At 42.3% G+C, this 27,947-nt stretch overlaps 1 protein-coding gene across 3 annotated transcripts in view; it reads right to left on the bottom strand.

The window, feature by feature from the left end:
- The window catches only part of DOCK8 (dedicator of cytokinesis 8), a 243,141-nt gene that overhangs the window by 100,639 nt on the left and 114,555 nt on the right, over positions 1 to 27,947 (bottom strand). For all 3 annotated transcript variants that reach the window (XM_011956463.1, XM_011956464.1, XM_011956465.1), the window contains one exon: positions 27,388 to 27,550. In XM_011956463.1, coding sequence (XP_011811853.1) covers positions 27,388 to 27,550 — 163 coding nt within the window. The remainder of the gene's footprint in view (positions 1 to 27,387; positions 27,551 to 27,947) is intronic.

The following is a 27,947-nucleotide window of genomic DNA, read 5'->3' as shown; positions in this document are numbered from 1 at the left end:
TTTAAATAAAACTCATGGCCATGGATGATGGCCTAATGTTATTCTTCTCTTTTTTCCTTCCTAATCTTTATGTAGCAGTTTCCTTTTCTTACTGGCATGGCACTCGTATTGGCTTAGCTTTCTGTTCTTATTTAAGATGACAGCTCAAACCTCCAAACTCAATTACTGTATAACAACAACAATATGAATAATATATCCATCCGCTTGACAACTATAAGACAGGCACTAGGCTACCCAGTGCCTGGGTAACTTGCATATATTTTTCTTTCTATTTGCATTATTAGTAGTAGATTCCACCAAAATGTAAGTTCCACAAGGCCAGGGGTTTTTCTCTGATGTTTTGGATTCACTGATGTATCTCCAACAGCTAGAATAGTGCCTGGGACATAGTAGTAGTAAGTAACTATTTGTTGAATGAAGGAATGAGTGTATACATAATTGATGAAGTACATTCCTGGCTTGAAGAAACAATAATGATACTAACATTTAAACAGGCCTTATCCTGAGTCAGGCCAATGTTCCAAATACTTCATATTTATTAATTTGTTTAATTCTCATAGCTATCCTATAGGTAGGTACTATTATCATTGTCATCATCCCCATGTCACAAGTGAGGAACAAATGAGATACAGAGATGTTAGGTAAGACACCCCCTATTATATAACTAAATGGCAGAGCTGGGAATTGAACCCAGACTGTCTAGTTCCAGAGTCATGCTTGTAACCACTGTACTCTCAGATAAGAGCCCTGATAAGCATGGCCTTTTCCCACTGTGCTATCCTGACATCTCTCAGGGACAAGTTTGCCTTAATTTTCTAGGTATTAACAGTGGCATGTCAACCTGCATTTCCCAGCCCATCCCACAGAGCCCTAGTGTTCTGCAAAGTGTTAACAAGTGTGTAGGGAAGGTGGGGGGTTGAGCAAAAGTGGTTGGGAAAGACCAGGGCGAAGCGAGATAAACAGGTTACTATGCACTGAGAATGCCTTAGAAGGAGAAAGATTCTTCTTTCCCCAAATGTTTTGACCTCAGAACTCCTTCCATTTATTTATCCTTTCATGGTACATTTTATGAATTTAACATTCTGCGAAATTACCTGGGGAAAACGTTGAGGTAAACTTACGTAATTACAGAAGAACATCCCACATCAAGGAAAGAAAAGTTAGGGCACAGGGATTCTCTACTCAAATCTCTTGCAAAATAGTGAATGCTCTCAGGTATTTGAGAGGAAAAATGATAATTGGAACAATCAAGAACACACAGGAGCCGTTACATTGGATGTGCAAGTTCAAAGACCATGGAGGCAAATAAATAGCATTCCTAGGTCTTATTTTACCCCCATCTCTCTATTTTGGGTGACTCCCCGGAGGCAGAATGGGGGTAGCCTGGTGCTGGGAGCGAGTCTGAGCTGCTGTACCCTGTGACTTTCTAGGTTGATATATGACAAAACTCAATGAGCTTCAAATACCAGTGAGGTGTAGATGATCTTCCCAGAAAAGTAGATGACAGGCCATGTCACACTAAAGGGATTAGCATAGTATAGAATTCTGGGGTGCTCAGGCCAGGAGGCACCTAGACTGAGCCCTAACTTTTAAAGATGAGACATATGATGAATGAGCCACAGAGCAGGCAGAGATCCAGTACAGTGCTGTTTCTACTCAACCATTGGCTGCCTTAGCAGCACTTCCCAAATCTTGCTCTGTCTAAACTGAGGCAGCCTAAAACCCTGATGCAGGTGGATACGACTGAGCCACTGATGCTGCCAGGAGTGGACATGGATATAGTAAATGATGATGGCAGAGTTTACAGTTGGGGTGCAGGGATGTGTGTGGGGTGCAGACCCCTCTCTGCTTACTGTTCACTTCTGTTCATCTCCACTGCCACCAATCAAAAAAGCAGAGCTAATGTCTGTTGAGCAGTAGTATCAGAGAGGGGTAAAGTGTGTTCTCTCTGGAGGCAGAGAACTGAGATTTGAATTCTGCTTTTGCTTCTTTTAGCTGCATGGCCTTTGGTAAATTACTTAGCTTTTCCAAAGCTTATCCAAAGCATAATTGTGCCGACCTCAAAGGGCTGTGGTGAGCATTAATGAGCAACAACTGAAACCTAGAAGACTTCTTTGAAAAAAAAAAAAAAAGCCTTCTCTGAACAGATAAGTTTTATGACTAGCAGTAGATTTCTGTTATTATCGTTACTATAATAGAAGCATGACATATGCTTCTAAACGCATGATTTACGACAAGTGATTTACTTCTGTACCTTATCAAGTACAAAGTCTGTAAACCTATAAATGTGAACATTGAAAACATACTGAAGTTACATGGCCCCCTAAAAACATAAATGATAGTTATTATGATAATTATCTCCTCCACATGGCTAGCAAGTCAGACCCACACTCCAACCTACCTTGTCCCTGTCTCTCCACTCCGAACCACCCTCATTCTCACCTGGACCCCTGCAACGCCTTCTCAATAGATCTTGACTTCTACACTTGCCTCTTACAATGTTCTTCATATACTGGTCAGAAGGATCTTTCAAAAATGTAAAATAAATTATGTCAGGCCCCTACAAGGGTTTCCCAAACTTTTTATCATGGGTCCTACATGACCTTGCCCTTGGCAATGGCTCTGAGGCTCTGACCTTATCGCTCACCATTCTCCCATGCTGGCCTTTTTTCAAAACCTAGAACATTCCAAACTTCTTCCTTCCTTCGTGCCTCTGTTCCCCAGAGTGCTTCTCCATTCACTAAATGACTGGTTCTTCTCATCTTTGGAGTTCAGCTCATATGTCATATCTTCTGAGGTCTTCCCTATCATTCTATTTAATTGGTCCATTCCACTTTCACACACACTGCCTCTTTCATAATCATATCATTATCATATTCAGAGATGATTATGAAAGTAATGTGTGCCCTTTTTTTTTTAACCTTGCATTACTTAGAAGTACATAAAAGTATAAAGAAAAGCATAGCAACCACCCACTATACCACTGCACTGAGGAGGATCACTGTTAAGACTTTAACACATTTCCATTTAGCCTTTTCCCCTCTACACATGAAGCTTTTTTTTTTTCCAATTTTTGAGACAGGACAGGACCTCACTCTGTTGTCCAGGCTGGAGTGCAATGGTGTGATCACGGCTTACTGCAGCCTTGACCTCCTGGGCTCCAGTGATCCTCCAGCCTCAGCCGCCCAAGTAGCTATGCTAGTAGGCATGCATCACGACATCTGGGTAATTTTTAAATTTTTTGTATAGACAGGGTCTCACTATGGTGCCCAGGCTGGTCTTGAACTCCTGGCCTTCAGTGATACTCCTGCCTTGGCCTCCCACAGTGCTGGAATTATAGGCGTAAGTCACTATGCCCGGCCACATTAAACATTTTTGTCATCCTGTATGTACAAAGCTTTATCTTTTCTTATGCCACCAAATGTTGTTCAGTTATGACCATTTCCCCAATATGACTGTTTTTAATAAACATGATTTTAATGGGTGCATGTCATTGCATGTTGTGAATATGCCATAATTTACACTGGTCTCCTCTAAAAATAAGTGTTCAGGTTATTTCCTTGTTTCAGTTAGAAAGCTGTGGTGAACACTTTATATATCTTGCCCCTCTGCAGTGCAGCATAGTTTTGGAGGAATCCCTTTACATTCTGTAATGCTCAGCTTCATCATGTTTGAATTAATTAAAAGATGCCAATCAACCTTTCTTGAATGCTGTGTTTGAAGGCATAATGAGCCAAAGTTTGTGAAGGTGCTTTGAAGTAGCTGGCTGAAAGGGACTGTGTAAATCATAACAGTAGTAGCCCTGCCAGACTGTTCTCACCACACTCGTCTCTTACATTCCAATGCCAGGGCGCCGCCACCCATTCCTGTGCACCCCCACCACTGCTCACCAATTTCGCCCGTTGCTTCCAAAGGGGTTGCTCCCCCCTGTATCCAAACATCACCACCACAGATATTCAGTGTCCTGCCCCATATTGCCAGCACTCCCTACCGAGCACACAGCTGGAAGGAAACTCAAGATAATTTGGTCCAACATCCCATTTTTTGAAGGCCAGGAAACTAACTCCCAGGAAGGTTAAATGAGTTTGCCTGGAATTTCTTTTAAGGAGATGCATTTCCTAAGGGTCATCACATTTCTGAATCAGTAAGAGTGCTAAGTAATATGTTTTGTTAAATCTGCATGCTTTTAAAGAAATGAATACAAAAGAATAACAATGTTTTATTTTGGGAGGGAAGATCTGCCTGCATGGCCAGTAACCCGGAGTCCAAGCCAGATAAGAATAATTATTAACGAACTGATAAACAGGCTCATATGCTTCATATGTGATAAATTAAGTGTCTCATACTAGGCAGAGAATCATGTTATCTAAGTATTTTTGAGAGGACAGCCCATAACCTTAATAATTTGCCACTTGTTATGGCAAAGTTATTTTGAAAATTTTTTAAGTTAACTGAAGGTCCAGTGTCTGTGCCAGGCATTTAGTATAATCTTATCTTTCTCCAAATGTGGACAAAAGCAGTTTTCTTCAGTCACATATATCACCACATAGAGAACCGGGCATTTGATATTCATCAGCAATTTCCCCTCCAAGGCCTCCTCAGATGGCTTTTCTTGATTACAAACTATTTTAGAAACTCCAAATTCTTTCCACTGATTTAGCAACGAGTCCTCAACTTATTTTTAAACTGCTGTAATTGAGCAGCTCTGGGGTTAACATGTGGAATCTGGTCATTTTTAGATCAAATTTTCAGCCAAACACTCTGCTCTCACCATCTTGGGACCATCTTCTATTTCCTTTGCTGAGAACAGGTTAACCAAGGGACCTGGAAATCATTCAAAGCCACAATGCAAAAACATCACTTTGGCTTCTCCCAAGTTTATCCTACTCTTTATCTGGTGCAAGGAAACAAACAGGAAAACCTGACCCTGTTACTTATTCCCAAGATGACATCAATGTGCTGTCCCATGGTCTTCTACAGCTTGGAGCCGAGCTCAAGGAGCAAGTGAGTTACAGCAAAAAGCACACGGGCCACCTGTTTAAGCAACTAGACACCTTGAACACCTCTTTAGCTGAGCTTCTAGGTCAGCCAGCAGGAGAGAAGGAAAGAGGGCTTTGAGAGGAGAGAGGAGCAGCTCAACAAGACGGATGAAGGCCCCCATCAGCTGGCTGCTGAGCTCCAGTGTCAACTGGTTGCAGGGATGACCTACAGGGAGGGATTTAATGAGGAGCTGAAGTTGCTGGAGCAAAGTCGGAAGATGCAGCACTATTCAAGGCAAATGGGCTTCCAGTGACAAAGGTGATGGATGATGTCATAGTGAGTCAATCATTACTGATCATTTGAGTTGGCCATTATTTTAACAGATTGGCAAATAGGTCATGGGAATAGGGTTAATGAAGTTGGGGTTATTTCTTCTGTGAAAAAGCTTGGTTAAGAAGAGTGGAGGTGCAAATAAACCTTCACAGTGCGAATGCGTATGCATTGGCAATTCCTGGTGATGGTAAGCTAAACCATGTTTTGAGTAAAAAACATTGTGTCACTGATTCCCACATCTGCCAAGGAGAACATGGAGGACCAATCAGTCATGTGATAAAGCCAGAATCCCAAGCCTTCTGTAATCTGATAATATTTTACTTACAGGGCCTTAAAAATCCCAAAGAGAGCCAGAGTATCATCTGTAGTTGTTTAAGGTCGAATAACCCTTGTTGCTTCTATTTCCTGGGTATCTCTTTGAAAGTGGGACTGAGATGAGTTAAATGGCCAATACTCAGTGTATAATGTTGAGTGAAAATGCAGAAAATAAAATTTTATCTTTGACAAGGCTGTAAATATGCAAAAATTGAATATGCATGAAGGCTAGCAGCTAGAAGATGATGTGGGAAAGTGAAAAAAGTAGATTTTATTTTGAAATAAAATTGGTGTCAATTTTGGTTTTATTTTTGTTATTTCAATATACAGCCTGAAACAAAGTAGTAATATCAAATATACGCCTTTTTTTAAAAAGGAGGAAACAAAAAATATTTGCTGATTTTGTGGGCTGCATTGTGAATCTCAGTAGCACCTGCAATTTAAGTTGCTTTTATACCAGGGGAGATGGGATTTATGGAGACTTGTGATTAGATAATGGGTGGAAATGTCCTTCAAAAAATTGCAAAATGCTCTACAAATGTAAGGTGAACAAGTCAATTTCCTCACCTGTAATAAAAGGGCTGGAGCCAAGTCTGAAATGCAATGATGCCTAAGAACTGCTTTGAAAACTACAAAATACGATACTAATTAAGATGATCTTCTTACCAGGATTGTGTGAACCAACTGAGTGCCTTTTAAAATGCAACTTTAAACACTCTGCAGGATTGTGAGATATTGTATGTTACCTGGGAAGTCAATCAATCTCTCTGAGATCCTCTCTTCCTTTTTCCATTTCTCTCAGTCTGTGTCTTTAATTTGTGTATTTCTCTCTGCCTCTCTTTCAGTCTCTCCCAGACTCTATATCTCTCTGATTAACATTCCCCTGCCTTCCTCTCTCACAACCTCTTTTTTTTGGAGATAGAATCTACCTTCTGTCGCTTGGGCTGGAGTGCAGTGGCGTGATCACAGCTCACCGCAGCCTCAACTTCCTGGGCTCAAGCAATCCTCCGCCTCAGCCTCCTAAGTGTCTGGGACAACAGGTGCCAGCCACCACAATGCCTGACTAATTTTTTATTTTTACTTTTTGTAGAGGTGAAATCTTCCCATGTTACCCAGGCTGGTCTCGAACTCGTGGGCTCAAGTGGTCCTCATGCCTGGGCCTCCCAAAGTGCTAAGATTACAAGCCCAAGCCATTGTGACCAGCTGAAATGCTCTTTTTGAGGGAGCACTCCATTCTTCCAGTTCCATTTAGTGACTGAAATCCATTTGCTTACCAGTTACTGAGTGTTTGACCATTTCCTACTCTGAGCTGAGGTTGAGGTTTTGGCAGGGCCATTGAAGCTCTCAGGATGACAAACACTGCACCTAGGATCGATGAACAACTTAGGATTCCACAAAAAGTTATTGGTTCTAAAAATATGAAAAGTAAAACCTCAAAACCAAAATTAATAAATTTTTAATTAAATGCTTATCAAAATGCAAAGGTTTTCAGTTAGCCAATGGCAACTCTTCTGAGTTTAATCTGAAGGTGAAAGTTTTTTCCTGCTACTTTGCAGATTGTTATAAAATTATATAGAAAATATACATAATACAGGAGGCAGTAGGTACATCTTAATATGTTTTAAATAACATGTAGTCTGCTGCTTCCAGCTTAGGGAAATCTTAAAAATGCCTTGGGTATTGATATTCGGGGGAAGGTATAAAATACCAGAAAAATCAGTGTTTCTATTTTATTCTTTTTTTTTTTTTTCTTTTTGAGATGGAGTCTTGCTCTGTTGCCCAGGCTGGAGTGCAGTGGCATGATCTCGGCTAACTGCAACCACCATCTCCCGGCTTCAAGCGATTCTCCTGCCTCAGCCTCCCAAGTAGCTGGGACTACAGGAGCACACCACCAGGCCTGGCTAATTTTTGTATTTTTAGTAGAGACAGGGTTTCACCATGTTGGCCAGGCTGGTCTTGAACTCCTGACCTCAAGTGATCCACCCACCTTGGCCTCCCAAAATGTTGGCATTATAGACGTTAGCCACCGTACCTGGCCTATTTTGTTCATTTTTTTAATAGCTTGAAACACAAGCATTGGTTTGATAGCAAACTACTAGCAACACGCAATTCTGATACACCACCACTGAAACAGATTTATACATAAAAAGCTCTGTTTTTCTAAATAAGCTCTTTCAGCCAAACAATTTTGGCAATTTCAAAGTAATTTCTTTTTCTTTATTTGTGTTTTAAAATTCACCCTCTGTAGTTTTTTTTTTTTTTTTTTCAAAGACAGAGCCAAAGAATTGATGACCTATTTACTGAAGTGGAAATGCAGCAAAGCCAACTGCATGAACAAAGATGCCGGCATTCAAAAACTACCGGAAAAGGTTGGTGCTTTTTACTCTCTATAGCAATTTGTTGTAAACAGACTGATTCCATCAGAGTGAACTTCAAATGCCTACTAATGTCAGTAATATCTTCTGCTTATCTGGTGTCTTTTATTCAGGGATTCAGAATGAAATTGCAAATCTAGATACATTGTTTTAAGGTACTTATGAAAGGAAAAGAGTTGAGGAAATGATTTTAATTTATCATTCATATTTCACTGCCAGCAAAATCTATTTTAAATGTAATAATAAAAAATAGCTAACATTATTTCATTCTTACTCTACGCAGGCACCGTTATAAGCATCTATGACAGGCACTACTATTAGTCTCATTCAGAAAACGATTAAACTGAGATGCGAGGAGAATACATTAACTTGTACCAGGTAACACAGCAGCAGGTGGCACAGCACATTCAAATCCAGGTGCTCTGAAGTAAACAATCTCTCTGGTCAACAATTAGACTCACCAGAACTTTATTGTAATGTAGTCTGAAAATATTTACAAGGGCTAAAGGGCTAAAGGGATGTTACTCCAAATAAACTATGAGGTTTTGTTGAGTGAGCTAAACTTTCACTACTCAAAGGGCAGTCCAGGGAGTAGCAGCATCAACGTGGGCATCAGCATCAGCATAGCATTGCCTGGGAGCCAGTTAGAAATGCACCATGGACCTGCTAGATCAGAACCTACATTTTAACATGCACCAGTGTCTCAAATGTACATTCCAGTTTGAGAAGCACTGATCCAAGAGAACTGATTTGTTTTTAAATTGGCAGACACGTGAATCTTATCGTTGTGCTTCCCTTTGTTGCTTGGCTGCTAGGCAGCTCAAATTTGCAGGTGTTTTTGTTGTTGTTGTTTCTCTTTGAGATGGAGTCTCCCTCTGTCACCCAGGCTGGAGCGCAATGGCGCGATCTCGGCTCACTGCAACCTCCACTTCCTGGGTTCACGCCATTCTCCTGCTTCAGCCTCCCAAGTAGCTGAGACTACAGGCGCATGCTACCACACCTGGCTAATTTTTGTATTTTTAGTAGAGACAGGGTTTCACCATGTTGGCCAGGTTGGTCTTGAACTCCTGACCTCAAGTGATCTGCCCACCTCAGCCTACCAAACTGCTGGGATTACAGGTGTGAGCCACTGTGCCTGGCCTGCAGGTGATTTTTAAAGGAACTGTCAAAGGCCTTACAAAACATTCTGTGTACATATTAACTGTATACACATTTACATTTATTTCTCTCTCCTTGTTTTCCTTTCACTCAGAAATTTTATACCTTGTTATATAATCTCCATAACTGCCTTAGACACTTTTTAGAATGGGAAGGAGTTGAGCACAGTGGCTCAGGCCTATAATCCCAGCACTTTGGGAGGTCAAGGCAGGAGGACTGTTTGAGCCCAGGAGTTCGAGACTAGCCTGGGAAACATAGTGAGACCCCATCTGTACAAAAGAATTTTGTTTTTAATTAGCCAGGCATGGTGGTATGCACCTGTAATCCCAGCTACTCAGAAGGCTGAGGCTGGAGGATCACTTGAGCCCAGGAGTTCAAGGCTGCAGTGAGCTATGATCATGCCACTGCACTCCAGCCTGGGTGACAGAATGAGACCCTGTCTCAAGAAATAAGTAAGTAAATAAATAAATAGAAATGTATGAGCCTTCTCATTCTATTTATTTGCTGTGTCCTGTCTTGTCATTCTGTGGCCACGGCCTCATGCCATTATTTGTGTTTATTCCTGTTTCCAACGTTTTAGGTTAGATCAAAGTGCAAATTCACAAAGGAACCATTGAAAAATGAAAACAGAAGGAAAACTCCTGATGTGTAGGGTGAAGAGAACATTCTGTCTCCAGAAATCAGAGCAAGAAAAATGGAAGGTGAAGCATGCTCCAGGGCACCAGTCAGAGCCCCACAAGGCTGCCTGCCCTGGGAAACAGTGCAAGATTAGAAGGAGGCACCGGGGGTATTATCGCAAGCAGCAGCTTGCCCCTGAGTAACCCCTGTCCTGCACAGGCCAGGCTGCAATGTTTTGTACAAATGCTGGTACTGTACACTGAACATCAGGGACCTCTACACCCCTCACAAACAGCAAATGCAGTTACAACGCCAGAAACACAATGGTATCAAATTGTTTAAAAACTCTATAATAAATGATCCAATATTCTTTCTCTATGATTTTGTAATGTTAAAAAAATCCACTCAAAGTCAGAAATCAAATGACAGAAAGAGAGAGAGAGAAGTAAAACAATAGCCAGCCTTAACGTCTCTTATGGTACCACGTTAAAAGATTTCTTTCAGGGGGAAAACAATCCACGCTTTTTCAACTGATAATCTGAAATTTGAACATGAGATATGGTGATTTTATACAGCACAACTCTTATTACTACTACTAATTTATCTTTGAACATGAATTGGTTAAATACAGCTGCCATATTTGTAGTATACCTTTTCTATTACATTAATTTCCATCCCACTCTTTTTTATGAGATAAGTAAAAGTTCCTTTTGAGTGAGAGATTGGAAAACCAGCATTCCTTCTGCTAAATAAAGAAGAACCTCAAGAATGCTAGCTTTTAGAAATGGGTGAAAGGAGCCATCCTTAAAACACACTTAACTTGTTTAAGTCCAACTAGTTTTCAATAGCAAAAGACCCAAAGGGAAAGCTAGAGGGTTTATGGTCTTTGGTCTCATCCAGATCAGATTCCCATAGGAAAGAATCACAAATATCCAAGCATTCAAAATCTGCTGGGGAAACCTAACTGCTTTAAGAAAAAAAAAAATATCTCCCCAATCCTGATAGAAAATGATTTCTAAACCATACTTTGTTGAACTAACTGAAATTTTTTCAAGTAAGATGTCCATGTTAGCAAATTTCCTTCTGAAACACTGCTTAGTAGATTTAATATACTAAGAGGTTTATATATAATTCACTCTCACCTTAGTATGAATTAGTTTACTCACTCTCCCTCCTTACAAAAAGCTTGGATTTATGGACTGAAGGTGCGTGTGAAGAAAAGAGATAAAAAGAGGAGAGGGTAATCACTGACCAGGAAGCACTGCTGTGGGGAAGATCTGGATGCTTACAGGCTTAAGGAAAGCGACGAAGCAAGGGAAGGTGGGAAAGGACCCAAACCAAAATTTTTTACTCTACAATTTTTTCTTAAACTTAAGATTGACAAAAGAGTCAAAAGGTCCACTGGATAAACGTATCTTCCCTAACTCGCAGCCACTCTCCTTGGAACCCAGGATGTGGTTTGAAGGGTCTAAGTGATCTGGATACTCTTTTTCTTATTTGTCTTGTGGTTTCTGTATAGGGATGGTTCAGAAATGTGTTCACCAGCTCGAGCCCCATGTTGGTTTATTAGAATCCTATTTCCAGTGTGGTTTTCTTTTTCTGCCTAAAAATCATTTACTAAGAATGTATTTTATTCTAAATGGGGAAAGGATTGGAACTACTTTAGCAAGAAACATTTCAGACTGCCTGCAAATCTCACCTTTCCATAGCTACAGTGACCATTTCACTCAGTACTCTGTACAGACTTGATAATATGTATGTAGATCTGCAGATGCTTGGGAGGTGAGTGTGTGGTTGGGAGTTACGGAGGAATGGGGTGTACAAGGTGCCGGAGGTGCTGTGCAAGAGGAGAAATGAGTCCACTTCTTCATATGTACAGCTTAGGGTTTCTCCCCACTATTTGAAAATAAGAAAATACAGGGAATCTGCTTTCTAGGTGAAAAACAACTTTCCCCTATTTTGCAGGCTTATTTCTTTGAAGTGTGGTTTAGTAAGGGACTCCATACCTTTGAGTATCTGTCAAGAAGCGGCTATTTTTTTTCTTTTATTAGAGAGTGATGCATTGCAGATGTCCTAGAAATACACCATTCTGGGCTGGACGTGGTGGCTCATGCCTGTAATCCCAGCACTTTGGGAGGCCAAGGCAGGTAGATCACAGGGCCAGGAGATTGAGACCATCCTGGCCAACAAGGGGAAACCCCATCTCTACTAAAATACAAAAAATAAGCCAGGCGTGGTGGCATGTGCCTGTAATCCCAGCTATTCAGGAAGCTGAGGCAGGGGAATTGCTTGAACCGGGAAGGTGGAGGCTGCAGTGAGCCGAGAGCAAGACTCCATCTCAAAAAAAAAAAAAAAGAAAAAAAAAGAAAAAGAAATACACTAGTCTGATGGGAACACTTTTCATGAGGCACATTGTCCTCAGCATCCACAGAATTAACCTGCTCTCCCTTGTCACCCTCCTATCCCCATATTCCTCCCAATTCAATGTTTTGTAGTTTTGTTAAGAACTGTGCTAGCAGCTTCTGATTAAATAACCAATGATTCTGCTTCCTGATATTCTTGCTCTGTGAAATCCTCTCCCTTTGAGTGTGGGCTAGACCTAGTGACTCGCTTCTGATATAGTGACAAAAGTCAATAGGACGTTTGTCATAAAAGGGCAAAAGTGATGAGGTACTGCTCTTAAGGTCAGGCTGTGAAAGACCCTGGCTTCTATCTTGCTTTCTGTCTCTTACCCTCCTGCTTGCTTGTTCTGATGAAGCCAATTGCTACGCTGTGAGCTGCCCCCATGAGAAAACATGTGGGGGAACTAAAGGAAGCCTCTGGCCTAGTGAGGAACTAAGGTCCTCAGCCTAACAACCCATGAGCAACTGCATCCTGCCAACAGCCACACGAGTGAGCTTGGGAGTGGATCCACCCCCAGGGCACCCTTGCGGTGACGGCAGCCTAGGCTGACATCCTCACTGCAGCCTTTCAAACGCTCAGACCAAGCAGGTCAGCTGCACCTGCGTAACCTACATAAACCTGCGAGATAATGACTGTGGTTTTGAGCTGCAAAGGTTTTGTTTAGAAATAGATAACTAATACAAGTATACACATTTTTAAAAGTACATGTCCAGTGTTCTTTGATATTTAAATATGTGTTTCCTTCAAAAAAAATGGTTTTACTTCAAAAATTTCTGCCTCAACAGGAACTCCTGGTCTAAGGACATAATATAATGACTCCTTATACAAAAATATTCTATTTTTTTTTTTAGACGGAGACTTGGTCTGTCACTCAGGCTGGAGTGGAATGCCGTGATCTTGGCCCAGTGCAACCTCTGCTTCCCAGGTTCAAGTGAGTCTCCTGCCTCAGCCTCCTGAGTAGCTGGAATTACAGGCACCCGTTGCCACAGCTGGCTAATTTTAGTAGTTTTAGTAAAGACAGGGTTTTGCCATGTTGGGCAGGCTGGTCTCGAACTGCTGGTCTCAGGTGATCCACCTGCCTTGGCCTCCCATAGTGCTGGGATTACAGGCCTGAGCCACCGTGCCCGGCCACAAAAATATTCTTAATCACAAAATAGTCTCTTTGGAGTCAATTCAATCTCCAAAGAAGTATAAGAACATGAGAATTTCTAAAAGTATAAATAATTTTTCCTTGATTCCAGTTTTGATTATATGAACTAAATTAATTAATGTCTCCTAAAGAAGAATGCTAAAAGGTACCTAGTATAAACACCCTTCCTTTTCCCCTAAAGCAACACATTTTGAATGAAAACCTCCTGCAGTTAAAACCAAAATAAACATTTCAATAATATTTGGCTTTGCTCAAGACCTAAAAGTTGTTTAAAGATACCATTTGCATAGTCCAAATCTGGACTATGCTATATATATATTTTTTAAAGCCACCAGACAGAATTGTCAGATGGAGAACCAGCACCAACCAACCTGCATGTTCCTTTAACAGGCAGAGGGAGCACATTTTTCCCAGGCTTTGCAAATAGTTTCCTATAACAAATCTGCCAGCTGAGCAAAACACATATAAATACCAGAACGCTTCCAATTTCTGCTGGTGCTGAGGCTGATATTTTTGGTTATTTGGGGTAGATCCTTTATTAGTTCTCTATCTATTTAAAGAAACAGCCAATGAATAAATCAATAATCTTCATTAAAATGCTTGTTTTATCACTCTTGATGTTTTTAACATTGCTAGATGCCTTGGTTTGGGTTGGGAAAGAAAGTATTGGAATCGGGGGAAACAGCAGGTCTGCTAGGAAATAAATTGGCCAGATGCCCCCAGCTACCTCTATAAACATATCCTTGCTTTAGGCACTTGGCAAGAGAGAGGATTTGTCTGAGTTTTGGAGGTAAAAGAACTTTCAAAGATCTCAAGGTGGTTGCAGGACAAAGTTGCATTACATGTCATTGCATAGATCAGCGTAGTTGCCTGTCGTTCTAGTGTCTCTTAGGAGACTGGGATTTGCCTTCAAAGACACCCCTCCTTGTCTATTTCAGCACCGAGCATAGTGTCTGACACACAGCAGGGGCTTATAATATTGGTTAAGTGAATGCATCAACATTATTCACAGGGTGATGAGTATTGCTAGGCACATGAGATTTTTCAAAGGGAAGATATCCTGCTCCCTTTGTCCCTAAATGACACATGCTGAGGAAGGAGCTGAGAAGAAGGGTTCCCACTCCCTACATTCACACCAGTGTGACAAGTCCACAGGGGATATAGCATCCCCAGACCATTTTGGGGGTTAACAGTGCCTCTTACAGACTTCATTTCTTTCAGAGCTAGATATATAAAGTGTCAGCACTATTTTTTTTTTTTTTTTGAGACAGAGTCTCACACTGTCACTGGACTGGAGTACAGTGGTGCGATCTTGGCTCACTGCAACCTCCGCCTCCAAGTTCAAGCGAGTCTCCTGCCTCAGCCTCCCAAGTAGCTGGGATTACAGGCGCCCACCACCACGCCCAGCTAATTTTCTGTATTTTGGTAGAGACAGGGTTTCACTATGTTGGCCAGGCTTGTCTCAAACTCTTGACCTTGTCATCCACCCATCTTGGCCTCCCAAAGTGCTGGGATTACAGGCGTGAGCCACCATGCCTGGCCAAGTGTCACCACTTGTTTTGGCTGCTGACCTGGGATACCAATTCTCATGCTAGAGTTTGGTTCAGTTTCATCACAATTCTGGGAGGAAACATTAGAGGTTGCATAAAATAAGCATATTCTCTCTGGGCTCTTGTGTTCCACCCCAAGAGCATCATGGTGAGGCTCATGCTTAGCAGTAATAATAATTATATGATCAATGCTGTGGATCATGGCTCCTGTCACAATCGGTGACCCTGACGGGGCAGTTAGGCCCTAAAGCCTATCGCCTGGAGTCCCATCCAGCTTTGCAGGCAGCTATCTCCAGAGTTGTGTGTCAGCAGCTACCTGCACCATGCCTCCCATTCCCCTAGTTCTAGGTTTGCCGTGGAGTTGATGTTTAGCAACATCAAACATTTCTCCTGCTGCTACTTCATTCTCCACTTCCTTCTCCAAATTGCCACGTGCTCGAAGTCCACCAAACATGCATATGAATCCCTTAGAGGTACTGGCATGTCTAGAGAATCATTGATTAGGTAAATGCTAAATTTCTAGACAAATCTTGATTCTCACAGGGTTCTTGCTGACTTCAGGGAAAGTTCTATAAGGGAGTTGGAAACACTGGATACAGTGCAAAAATGCAGGGTTTACATGCCACTGGCTATTGCTAGAGAGCTGTTGAGGGAAAACTGCTGCCATGACGTCTTTAACCAGAAAGTATCATCACTATCCTGTTGCTCTAAGTAGACAGACTTGGGACATAAAGAGGAAAACTTCCTGTTCTTCACACCTTCCCCTCCCATTCCACTTTCTCAGTCCCATTCAGTGGGTATTTCTGTGCCTACTGAGTAGATGCTGTGAGCTGACATAGCCTGCTCTACCTGCATAGAAGATAAGTTGTCAAATGGAGCCCAGTCTTAATTCCAGGACCAGGGGAAGAAACAGTGAAGGAAGACTGTAATGTGATGATCAAAAACTTGAACATGATTTGCCAATGGGCAGCTCTAATGACAGCTTTGTGGCATCCGAAAGAATTGCAGACAATCTTCCAGCCTTTGTGATTGGTAAGTGAGAAAGGCACTCCCTACTGGGGCCCTTTTCCAGCCATGATTGGTGTTGAAGGTAGTGACCAACTATCTGTCCTTCTGACCTGCCCCAGACCAGGGTGCCACTCTAGAAACAAGACTATAGAAAAACTGATTTCTCCAGGTCCAATCCAGTCCCCGACGATGAGATTACATCAAAACCTCACTGGAGAAAGGCCTTCCCCAGTTACCTACTTAGAGTTTAATTTCAGTCAGAGGTAGATCATACAAGGCAAATCCTGGTGGACCCCCAACCCTACCAGGACCTATCAGGAAGCGAGAGAAATTAGGGATGTCGCTGGCATCTCCTGTTGGCCGTATGGTGCCACCACCCAGCTCCTACAACAAAACCCCAGTGAACTAGGCTAATCGTCAACCGGCCTCATCCCCTTCCCATGCCAATCCCAAAAAGCACTTCCTGAGTGAGCTCCAACACACTGATTTTTGTCCTGATGGGAGAAATAGTATGAATCTCTGCCACCCTCAGGAAGTTTGCAATCAGGACGGAGGTCCACAGCTCTGATCCTGTGTCCATTCTTTGGCACCAGAGTTGCCGCCTGTCAGGCTTGACTGGTCCCCCTTCAGTGATTCTTCTTCCACACTCCTCCCCGTTAAGGTTGCTATCTACGTTCCATCCAAACAAAATTATATTGGTTTCAAAATAATGCAGGGAGCGGCACTGAGGAGCACAGGTGTTATTATTCCGCTTATCCGCGGAGTGAGGACAAACCACTAATTTGATGTTTGTTCTTTACAAAAGAGGAAGCAGCCATCAATCAATTCCTCCCCGCCGAGGGTAGGCTGGTTATTAAAGTGAAAGAAAACCTGCCAGAAAACCAAACCCCTGCCCTTTCTCTCCCCAGTAAGACTATCTCATTGATGTTCTAAGAGAATTAAAGTGGCATGAACGTGTCCTGGATGGCATGTACATTGGCAGAATCTAGTTCAACAGTCATTAAGTTAAAAGTATTGTAACCAGGAAATAAATGCAAAGGTAAAAAATGCAAGAAGAGTGGCACCTCCCAGTCCTTTGGGAGGCTGAGGTAGGAAGATTGCTTGAGGCTAGGAGTTCAAGACCAGCTTGGGCAACAGAGTGAGACCTTGTCTCCAGAAAACATAAAATAAGTAGCTGGCGTGGTGACACACAACAGTGGTCCTAGCTTCTCGGGAGGCTGAGGTGGGAAGATCCCTTGAGCCCAGGAGTTTGAGGCTGCAGTGAGCTAGAATCATACTATTTCACTCCAATCTGGGAGACAGAGCAAGACCCTGTCTCTTAAAAGAAGAAAATGCAAGAAGGGCATGAGAAAACAGAACTCCAAGTTTGCGATGTGCTGAGCTTGAGGAGCACAGGGAGATTTCTGGAAAGGTGAGAATGAGGGGAGGCCACGTTTTCAACAATGGGAGTAAGGGAAGAACAAACAAGCTCAGAAGGGCTATTGGAGGGCAGGGGAAAGAGAAAGAAGAAACAGATAACATTAAGTGAAGAATAATTGTTCATGCCCCTACTCTGAGAAGCAAATTCACCCAAGTCTGAGCCAAAGAGAATGAATTGGAATTCTAAAGTTTCCGAGAAAAATTCAGAGACTATCGTGTATATTTGTGCATATTACCTTTAAGGACATTAACTGACACTTTGAGAGAACAGAAATGTAAATCTGTTAATAGGATAACGAAACTGGCCTGTTTCCTGTGAGCTGATTGAGGGAAGTTTAGAAACGCTGCTAAACTTGTCTTTGAACCCTGATAGGAGAGAAAGCTCAGCCCATGTCACCCTTATCAAGTGAGTGGAGTGGTACGAAAGGAACGACCAGGTTGGGTTTAAAAGCTATAACTCTAGGGAAAGATAAGAAATAGGCTTTGAGATTTTCTTATTGCTAAACGTACAATTATTAGCCTGGGCATGGAAACCCCTTAGAAATCATTCAAATGAGCCATTATGTTGAGCTCCTCTAATTTTATCCTTATGAAGCCATGATATTTCTATTCCCACTAATAGTTACATGAATCTCAGTTTACATTTTGAAAGTTGTCAAAGAACATGAAACAAAGCAGGCAGAACTGGCACATTTTTTGAAAGTTTTAGAATCTTTCTGTTGTTTATACCAGTGGGTAAAGAAATTTCATCTTTTAACTATAAAAGACACATGACATCTGATGAATTAGCCATGGTTTTAAACAATTACCTTATTATGCTGTCAAAATACAGTCCTTTCAACCACTGACAGCTCTGTTTTATTTTGTACTGTGGGGTTTACCTGTTTCTTCCCTTGGGAAACCCTGACGCAGCATCTCATATTTTGCCTGAGTATAAGATGATCCGGAAGTATAAGATGATTCCCTGCTTCTGCTGAGGGCCCAAGGGTAGCCTGTCTGAGGCCTGAAACCACAGGATATCCATTAAGGAGAGCTGTTAAAATACCTCTGCTTTAGAGATGGCCAAACACTCCCAGGGAAAGGTGGATGAATGCTGACCTTTGGGGGCATCTGTAAAGTACATGAGGAGGTCAGAACCGAGGATGAAAAAGCTACAAAGTAGCGTCCCCACAACTTCCCAGTCACAAAAGAAATAAGACTAAACAGTTCCCCAAAGCTGTCTCATCAGAAGAGCACAAGCCACTTCAAAGGACTGATTTTAAAAAATAATTTTTAAAACTAACAAAAGTATAGAAATCAAAGAAAAAAGGCTTTTTGGATTTTAGGTGCTCCCTCTAATCTAGACAAACTTATTCAAGATCGCAGATCAAAGTTAGTCAAAAGCCTAACTTTGCCTTCATTTCTTTTTTTTTTTTTATTTTTTATTTTTTTTGAGATGGAGTCTGGCTCTTTCGCCCAGGCTGGAGTGCAGTGGCCGGATCTCGGCTCACTGCAAGCTCCGCCTCCCGGGTTCACGCCATTCTCCTGCCTCAGCCTCCCCAGTAGCTGGGACTACAGGCGCCTGCCACCTCGCCCGGCTAGTTTTTTGTATTCTTAGTAGAGACGGGGTTTCACCGTGTTGGCCAGGATGGTCTCGATATCCTGACCTCGTGATCCACCCGTCTCGGCCTCCCAAAGTGCTGGGATTACAGGCTTGAGCCACCGCACCCGGCCAACTTTGCCTTCATTTCATCACCACTTCTCCATTGCTTCTGCCTCCACCAACCAGTGTAACCCACGTAGAAACACGATGCCTCACGAACCTTCCTCCTGAATTCTATGGACAGGAGAGTGGAAAAATGACACTCGTCACTGTTAAACCGACAGCGGGACTTTTAGGTAAGACAGTTGTATGTGGGCTGTAACACCAAAGCATTGTGGACTCAAATGAGTATAAAATAAGGAGAGTGATATGGAGTTGTGAACGGTGGAATCAGTGGCACTAATGTACACAGCACCTCCTTACTCCTACTTCCTACCTGCCTCAACCGTGATTCTAGGAAAATTTGGCACATTCTTTGGTTTACATACGAGGCAGAATTGGTGAATGTGTAAATATTTATAGTAAGCAACTCTCCCCAAAATGATAAGATTTCGATCTCTAGCTACATTAAGGGATGCATCTCTTGATCCCCCTCCCCACTACACCTTCCCCCAAAATGCCAGAGGTCTAAGGTCAGGACTTACTAATGAAAGGAGGCAGAAACTGACAGGCTAGAATAAAATCCTTTGCGAAAAATGACAACAGTGATCACGTAGGACGCTGCAATACTTTTCAGTTTTTCTTGGTCTTGCACTTCAAGGGCAAAAAGTAAAATATGCGTCCTACTTTCATAAATCACGACTTCATAGGTTCTGTAACGAAAAAGGTAGTCGTGTGTCTGAACCTAGAAAGTGAGTGAATTGTGCCCTCTAGTGGTTGAATGTTATACTGGAACGGTAGCTTTGCTGTCATAACCTTAGGCAACTGATTCCCTCCTGAATTTTTTCGTTCTTACAAATAGGAGGATTACTGAGCTTTGGAGCAAGGCATTAGGAATGCGGGGATTGTGTTTCTGATTTATTATTGAGACCAAGCTGCAACCAGCACCAGAAATTTCACTTTGTCTTTGTCTCCATTCCTTGGCTAATTCAAATGACTAGATTTTGCCTGGGCTGCCACTGCCCTTCCTAAGTAAACGGTTTGTTTATAAAAGCTTCTGTTCCATAAGCAACTGCTTGCTAAGCCCAGTAAAACCAAGGACTGGGCTTCCAAATCATCTTATACTTAGGACAGAGTTTTCTGTTTTTTGAGAGTGTCTCACTCGGTCGCCCAGGCTGGAGGGCAGTGGGCATGATCATGGCTCACTGTAGCCTCGACCTTCCTAGGTTAAGCGATCCTCCTGCCTCAGCCTCCCAAGTAACTGGGACTGCAGGTGCGGACCCCTACCCCTGGCTAATTTGTTGCTGTTTTTGTAGAGACAGGGTCTCACTATGTTGCCTAGGCTGGTCTTGAACTCCTGGGCTCAATGGATCCTCCCGCCTCGGCCTCCCAAAGTGCTGGGATTGCAGGTGTGAGCCGCTGTGCCTGGTATGGAGCATTGGACAACTCCACACAGTAGAGGAACTCACTAAGGGTCAGTGGAAGCTTCCCTTCCATGAGAAGGAGGGGGAAGATTTGATTTAAACAAAAGAGAGTGTCAGACCACCAGTGCCCCATCCCAGACCTCCTGAATGGGAGTCTCCAGGGTGGGGCTGGACACTTAACTCTAATGCACAACCACCCTTCCTTCCCCCAGCACTGAGAAGATCCACTCCTAATATAGAGCTGACTGGGATTAAACTGGGAATCCATTTCCTTGGATGAAATACAGTCCCTTTCAAAGATACTCCCCATGTTCTGCCCCCTTTCCTAACCACTTCATTTGGAGTTATTTCTGGTTCATTTCTTTCCTTAGAAATTCTAGTCACTAAATCATAACTCGCAGATGTTCCTTCCAGTCAGCTCCTGCATACATGCTATGCCATTCTTTTTCCCCCGCAGAAGAGAAGGCGTGTAGTACTCCTTAAGACTCCACTGCGATATGCAAGCACATCCCTGTCAGGTCAGATCAGACTTCTGGTCTGAGAACATTCAGTTGAATAGGAGGAGTGCTGAAACCAGCTAATTATCCATCAGAGAAATCATGCTCCAACTGATATACTTGTTCTCGGCAAGCACAGTCCTCCACAGCAAGTCTGATAATTGGATAAACAAGACCTCAGAGGCTCTCGGGGGCTGAAATGAGAGATGAAAATGTACTTTATGTGGCTCTCTTTACTGTAATCACCAGTTAAAGGGACGGCAAGGAGCTTAACAAGCTCATTACAACCTCAGCACCTGTGATCTCTGCACATACCCCCCTGGCGGCCTCAGGATAGGATGCCCTTGAAGGCCTTGCTGGGCCTTGGCCTCAGCCCATGCTGTTTTCATTCTGCCCCCACCAGAAAGCAGCTGGTGTCTCTAGTACCAGCTGTTGGGCCACATGGAAAATAAGCCAGGAGTTGGTGAAAATGTGTTCCTAGGCAAACCACTAGTATTTTCTTAATCTGAACACAGAGCAAGGAATGCCAAGCTCGGATTTAGATAATCCTTTTCATCAACTCAGTTTTTCCAGCTGTTCTGCTCTGCTTTCAGAATTTCTGTCCTTCTGCTTTTGATTTCTCAGAGCCTCCTGCCTGGCTGTGGTTCAGGGGACCCTGATCTAGCTCCATGCCTCTAACCCACAGAGGCTGCACATGGCACTGCAGAGGGCCCAAGGCCCTGGTTTGGGAGCCCCTGGTCATTCGAAGTTGGTCTCTATTGTTAGAGCAAGCATTTATTTTATGAATGCCCAACCCTCACTGACCCATGGGGATACTTCCGGGAGCACTACCCAGTTCTACCAGAACTCATCTACAGCTGTTCCTTAAAGAAACTTGAATAAGGTAGAGACACAGGGCAGCACTCACACATTACCACAATTACATTTGCACCAACCTAATACAATAGAATGCAACTTGAATGGTGCCCTGCATAGGACACCTGAAGAGGCAGGGCAAAGAAAAGAGGCAGTGAAGAGCTGGGAGGAAGGTGAGGCTGGGGACTGGAAGGCAATATCGGTCTATCCCAAGCCAACTTCACCTGAGGCTCCGTGGCAGCTGCTCCTTTAAGAGAGGTAAAGATAACTGGAGTTCAACTCAGGTGATGTTCAACTGAAACCCTCATCAATACCAAAATCCTCAAATGTGTGACTCTGGTTACCACTGGCACTCAAGGCCAGATGACATCTGCCATTAAAACCAGGTAATAGTTCCCTCCACCCAAGGGGGCTCTGCAGTTTATGTTAAGGGCACACGAATTTGAAATCCCAAACCTGGCTTTCTCAGTGTAAGCATTTATTGTTTGGCCCGATAGATGTATTGTCTACAAGTTCCGGGTAGATCAACTTTTTATAAGTTAAGCCATATTTCAAATTCATGAGGTGAATCCTCTATAAACGAAGAAATATCCCTGAATTTATCTGCCCCACAAATCTTCATTTTCATTTATTTGATTTCTTTAAGGGATACAACTATGACCAGGATTATTGATTGGCATGGAAATAGCAACATCAATAGTGAAAGTTACCTGACAGACTCTTGGAATGAGAAGAAATCTGGATTTCTTCAATTAAGAAATAGGAACTGCTGTCCCTGCCAAAATGATAATGCTTTTTTTTTTTTTTTTTTTTTTCTTTTTTTTTGCTCTGTTGCCCAGGCTGGAGTGCAATGGTGGGATCTCAGCTCACTGCAACCTCTGCCTCCCAGTTCAAGCGATTCTCCTGCCTCAGCCTCCTGAGTAGCTGGGATTACAGGCACCCACCACCATGCCCAGCTACTTTTTGTATTTTTAGTGGAGACGAGGGTTTACCATGTTGGCCAGGCTAGTCTCGAACTCTTGACCTCACTCAGGTGATTCACCCGGCTCAGCCTCCGAAAGTGCTAGGATTACAGGCGTGAGCCACCGCACCCGGCACAAAATGATAATACTCTTGGGAGTGATAAGACTAATCCATACCTGTTATCGATACCATAGTGAATGAGTTTAGAGATCTTTGCTTGAAAAGAGACTTTTATTTTGGGGATCAGTATAGAAAGGCCACGAGGCCCAGGTTTTTTGAGGTATGGGGTGATGGCAAGGAACAAAAAGAGAGGAAAATGGACAGAAATGAAAAGGTGAGGTCACCCAAGGCAAACTGAGCTTGCCAATTTTATCTGGGGTTCAGACCTCACTGGATTCTTTCCATTTTCATGTCGTGGATGGGGGGGAGGTGCAGGAAAGGGGACACTCGTCTGGGACTGAGGAACTGTCAAGACCAATCGAATCAAAACCACTCTAAAGCACACAAGAACTGGAGAAGAAAACCAAAAATTTAAAACAAGAGATTTAGACAAGATGCTTCCTAAATTCTGTGAAATGTTCATGACGATTCTGAATCAAGTTCATTCTCTCTCTCTTTCCTTAAATAGACTATAAAATATGGTGACCTGGGAGCCAAGAGAAAGGGGCCACAACCATACTAGAGAGAAGTCTTTTCCGTCATTCCCCAGAGTGAAGACCTGGTTTCTAACAGGGTGGCCTTGGCATTTCTAACGGGGTGTCCTTGGCACTTCTACAGTGCCCAGTACAGCTCAAGAATATTAACTCTGTATTTGCGGGTCTGTTTCTCATGATGACAAGTTGGGTCCATTGTAAACCGTCCAGACTTGTCCTTCTTTGCCCTCCTACATTTCTGAATCATTCAGTGCGCTAATGCATTCTAAGTCCCACTGTGATGTAATTAAGGGATAATGTTTGCAGCAAGGAGTAGACAGTGTTGTAAATGCCACCTGTGGGTGACTAAATGCTGAGGGGAAGTTGAATAACTATAGAATTCATTGGGTGCAAATCTATTCCAATGCCACAAGCATTTTTTCCCCGATTATAGGATAAAATTTCTAAAAGATACAAAGCATCCATAAGCAAACATTTTCATGCCTTCATCTTCCTCTAAGGAATAGAGAATTGAAACTACTGCATCCTAAGAATGCTTATCTCATCTAGGAGGGAAACTTGGGGACTAAGTTTAGTTGTAAGGAATGAGGATTGAAAATGAAGAGCTGCTCCAGGAAGGATTAAATGGGGAAATATGTGTACACCTCCTAAATACTGTAATGAAGAACTCTCCATTCCTAACTGTGTGAGTAGCTGTTTGTATTTCTCACTATAATTTTATTTTCTAAACTATTATTTTTTCTAGAGATAGGGTCTCACTCTGTTGCTTGATCTGGAGAGGAGTAGCACGACCATAGCTCACTGTTACCTCGAATTTCTGGGCTCGACAATCCTCTGCCTCAGCCTTCCGAGTAGCTAGAACTACAGAGACGCACGATACCACACCTGGGTAATTTTTAAAATGTTCTGTAGAGATGGGGTCTCACTATGTTGCCTGGGCTGATCTTAAACTCCTAGCTTCAAGCGATCCTCCAGCCTCAGCCTCCCAAAGCAGCAGGGTTATAGTGTGAGCCACTGTATCTGGCCACCTCACTGTAATTTTTGATCTCAAGGAACCATTCACTTATCCTTTCTGGGTCTTAATTTTTGTGCATCCGGAAATGTAAGGGTGGGGATGCTTGGATCAGGTGAGCTCTGAAGTTCTTTGCATTTTAGTTCCACATATGTCCTACTGGAAAGTACGGATGAGGAACTGGAAAATGGGAATTGTCTTACCCTGCTGTTAGGACTGCAAATGTAAAATTTCAGAAAGCTAAGACTGAAATGTATATTGCTTGTGACTTGGTAATTTCACGTTTAGGTGTATTTCTTAAAGAAACTTTCACAAATGTGTACAGAGGGGCAAAGACAAAAAGTCTTACTCCATAGTGTTTGTAAGAGCTGAAAACTTGAAAAAGGCATAAACGCATATCAACAAGGAAATGAATAAAATATGGCTTTTTCACAAAGGAATACTATACAACAGTTAAAAGAAATCTTTTAACTGTTGGATGGGCGCGGTGGCTCACGCCTGTAATCCCAGCACTTTGGGAGGCTGAGGCAGGTGGATCACGAGATCAGGAGTTCAAGACCAGCCTGGCCAAGATGGTGTAACCCTGTCTCTACTAAAAATACAAGAATTAACTGAGTGCAGTGGCAGGCACCTGTAGTCCCAGCTATTCGGGTGGCTGAGGCAGGAGAATCGTTTGAACCCGGGAGGCGGAGGTTGCAGTGAGCTGAGATCACACCACTGCACTCCAGCCTGGGTGACAGAGCGAGATATCAAATAATAATAATGTAATAATAATAATTACATTAATACTCCATATCAAAATAATAATAATAATAATAACAAACCTTTATATGAATCAATATTGATATTTCTAAAAATGCAAGCCATTAAAAAGTTTGCATTGGTAAGATTTGTGGAAATCTGGGTAAGTAGAAAGAAAAATGAGTCATGACTTCATAGTAATACTCAAACAAAAAAAGGAAAAAATGAAAAAGAAAAACAAATCAATCTTTTGAGTGACAAAAACAAAGTATAATGTAACAGCTAGAGCAGCAAACCTCAACCTTTTTGGCAGCAGAGGCTGGTTTCATGGAAGACAATTTTCTATGGACTGGGGTAGCAGCGGGGGATGGGGGTGGTTTTGGGATGACTTAACCACATTCTATTTATTGTGTGCTTTATTTCTATTCTTATTACATTGCAATCTATAATGAAATAATTATATAACTCATCATAATATAGAATCAGTAGGAGTCCTGAGCTTGTTTTCCTGCAACCAGAGGGCCCCATGTGAAGGTGAAGGGAGACAGCCACAAATTATCAGGCATTAGATTCTCATAAGGAGTGCACAACCTAGATCCCTCGCATATGCAGTTCACAATAGGGTTCGTGCTCCTGCGAGAATCTAATGTCGCTACTGATCTGACAGGAGGAGGAGCTCAGGTGGTAATGCAAGCAATGGGGAGTGGTTGTAAATGAAGCTTCACTCACCTGCTGCTCACGTTCTGCTATGCGGTCTGGTTCCTCACAGGCCAAGGACCAGTAATGGTCTATGGCCCGGGGGTTGGGGACCCCTGACCTAGAGTGTGAAGTCATTTGTGTAAATTTTAAATGAATATAAAGATAATGGCATTGAGTGTTCACAGATGTGTGTGTGTGTGTAAGTGTGTGTAAAAGGAGAAAAAATAGGACACACATAATTTCCTGATGATAAAAGTTTAGGAGGTGAGGTAAAAGTCTGTGACTGGAGACTGGGGATAAAGAAGTCTTCAACCGAATCAGTACCACTGTATTTCTTTTATATAAAAACACAGAAAACAGCAATGTTATTTCTGGATGGTGGGGAAGAGATGCTTTTTATAGACAGCATCATTTTCTGCATTGAGGGAAATAGTCTCAAAATAAAGACTTGTATGAGCATTAATGCCTTTGGCAGATGTGTGTTGATAAGCACTTCTTCCAGACCACATGGAATAGGTCAGGTGCCACCATATGCAATTCAGAAACCAAGGCAGCCCAACCTGTTAGGCCTTTAGTGTCTAGCTCTGTACTCTCCAATATGGTAGACACACACAGCTACTTGACTTTAAATTAAAATTAATTAAAATTATTTTTTCAGTTCCTCCATTGCACTGGCCACATTTCAAATGTTGAACAGCCACATGTGATTAGTGGCTATTGTACTGGTGGCACACATATAGAACATTTCTGTTACTGCCATAAATTCTTTTGGAATGTGTGCCACTATTATGTTATTGCTGTAAATTCTATTGGAAAGAGCTAGTCTTTAGGTCTTTTGACAACTAGCACATTTTGGTCACATTGCTCTTTTTCTAGTATGTCCTTCTGCACAGAGGAAAACGAAGGTAATGACTAGCAGATTTTTTTTTTTTTTTAATCTCTGGAAAACATACGTCCACTATAATCCTAAACTACAATTACATCTGAAGTAACACTTTCTTGTTAAAGAGAACTAGGTGAACTATGTTTAGAAAGAGATGTGGCAATCACCTGTCATTACATAAATACCACATTTCATTTCCCTAAAACTTAGGAAGTAGGAAGACAGGTTGAAGGATGAGAAAACATTATTCAAATAAAACTCAGAATGTGAGTTCAATGGTTTTCCAAGAACCTGCTTTTCTTTTTCTTTTTCTTTTTCTTTTTCTTTTCTTTTCTTTTCTTTTTCTTTCTTGAGACAGAGTCTGGTTCTGTCTCCCAGGCTGGAGTGCAGTGGTGCGATCTTGGCTCACTGCAACCTCTGCCTCCTGGGTTGAAGCTATTCTCCTGCCTCAGCCTCCCAAGTAGCTGGGATTACAGGCATGCACCACCATGCCCAGCTAATTTTTGTATATGTTGTAGACACAGGGTTTTGCCATGTTGCCCGGGCTGGTCTCAAACTCCTAAGCTCAAGCAATCCTCCTGCCTTGGCCTCCCAAAGTGCTGGGATAATGGTGTGAGCCACCACACCCGGCCTGAACCTGTGGCTCCTGGCCTGAACCTGTGTTTCTTACCTGTACACTGTATGAGGGACATATACTTCTCGTGTTGGAAATTCCAAAATCTCTTTGTGCGGGCGTGTCCGGTTTTCAGGAAAGGGTTTCACGGGCAGCATTTCAGGAGTCAGACAGCAATTGATGATCTCTGGAGCTGTAGAAATCTCCAGTCTGAGCAAGCCTAAAGAGAGAAAATAGGAATGTTCTAGTAAAGAAACTGCCATGTTATGAAGGAATCAAGAAGGATTTTTGCACTGTGTTTCTTTCATGAAAATAAGAACAAACTATAGTACTATAAAAAAGTTTTGGAGCTAATTTCCTACAGTTTGAAAAAAGTGTGTCATGATAACCTTTGAGATTTAGCCTCTATAAAATAAAATATAAAGCAAGAAATTGTAAAATGAGAAGGAATGGATTAGAGGATTTTTAAAGTTCTTTCCTGAATTACCACAGTATAATTTTACATAGTTAAGTAACTTCCATGCATTGCTAGCAGTAAAAATTGGGAGTTTTAAAACTGGCTTCCAGCTGGACACAGTGGCTCACGCCTGTAATCCCAGCACTTTGGGAGGCTGAGG

This window comes from Colobus angolensis, unplaced genomic scaffold (genome assembly GCF_000951035.1).
Source record: "Colobus angolensis palliatus isolate OR3802 unplaced genomic scaffold, Cang.pa_1.0 Scaffold419, whole genome shotgun sequence".
Classification (NCBI taxonomy): domain Eukaryota; kingdom Metazoa; phylum Chordata; class Mammalia; order Primates; family Cercopithecidae; genus Colobus; species Colobus angolensis.
Note: the sequence above shows the minus strand (reverse complement) of the source record. Positions and strands in the feature narration are given on the sequence as shown.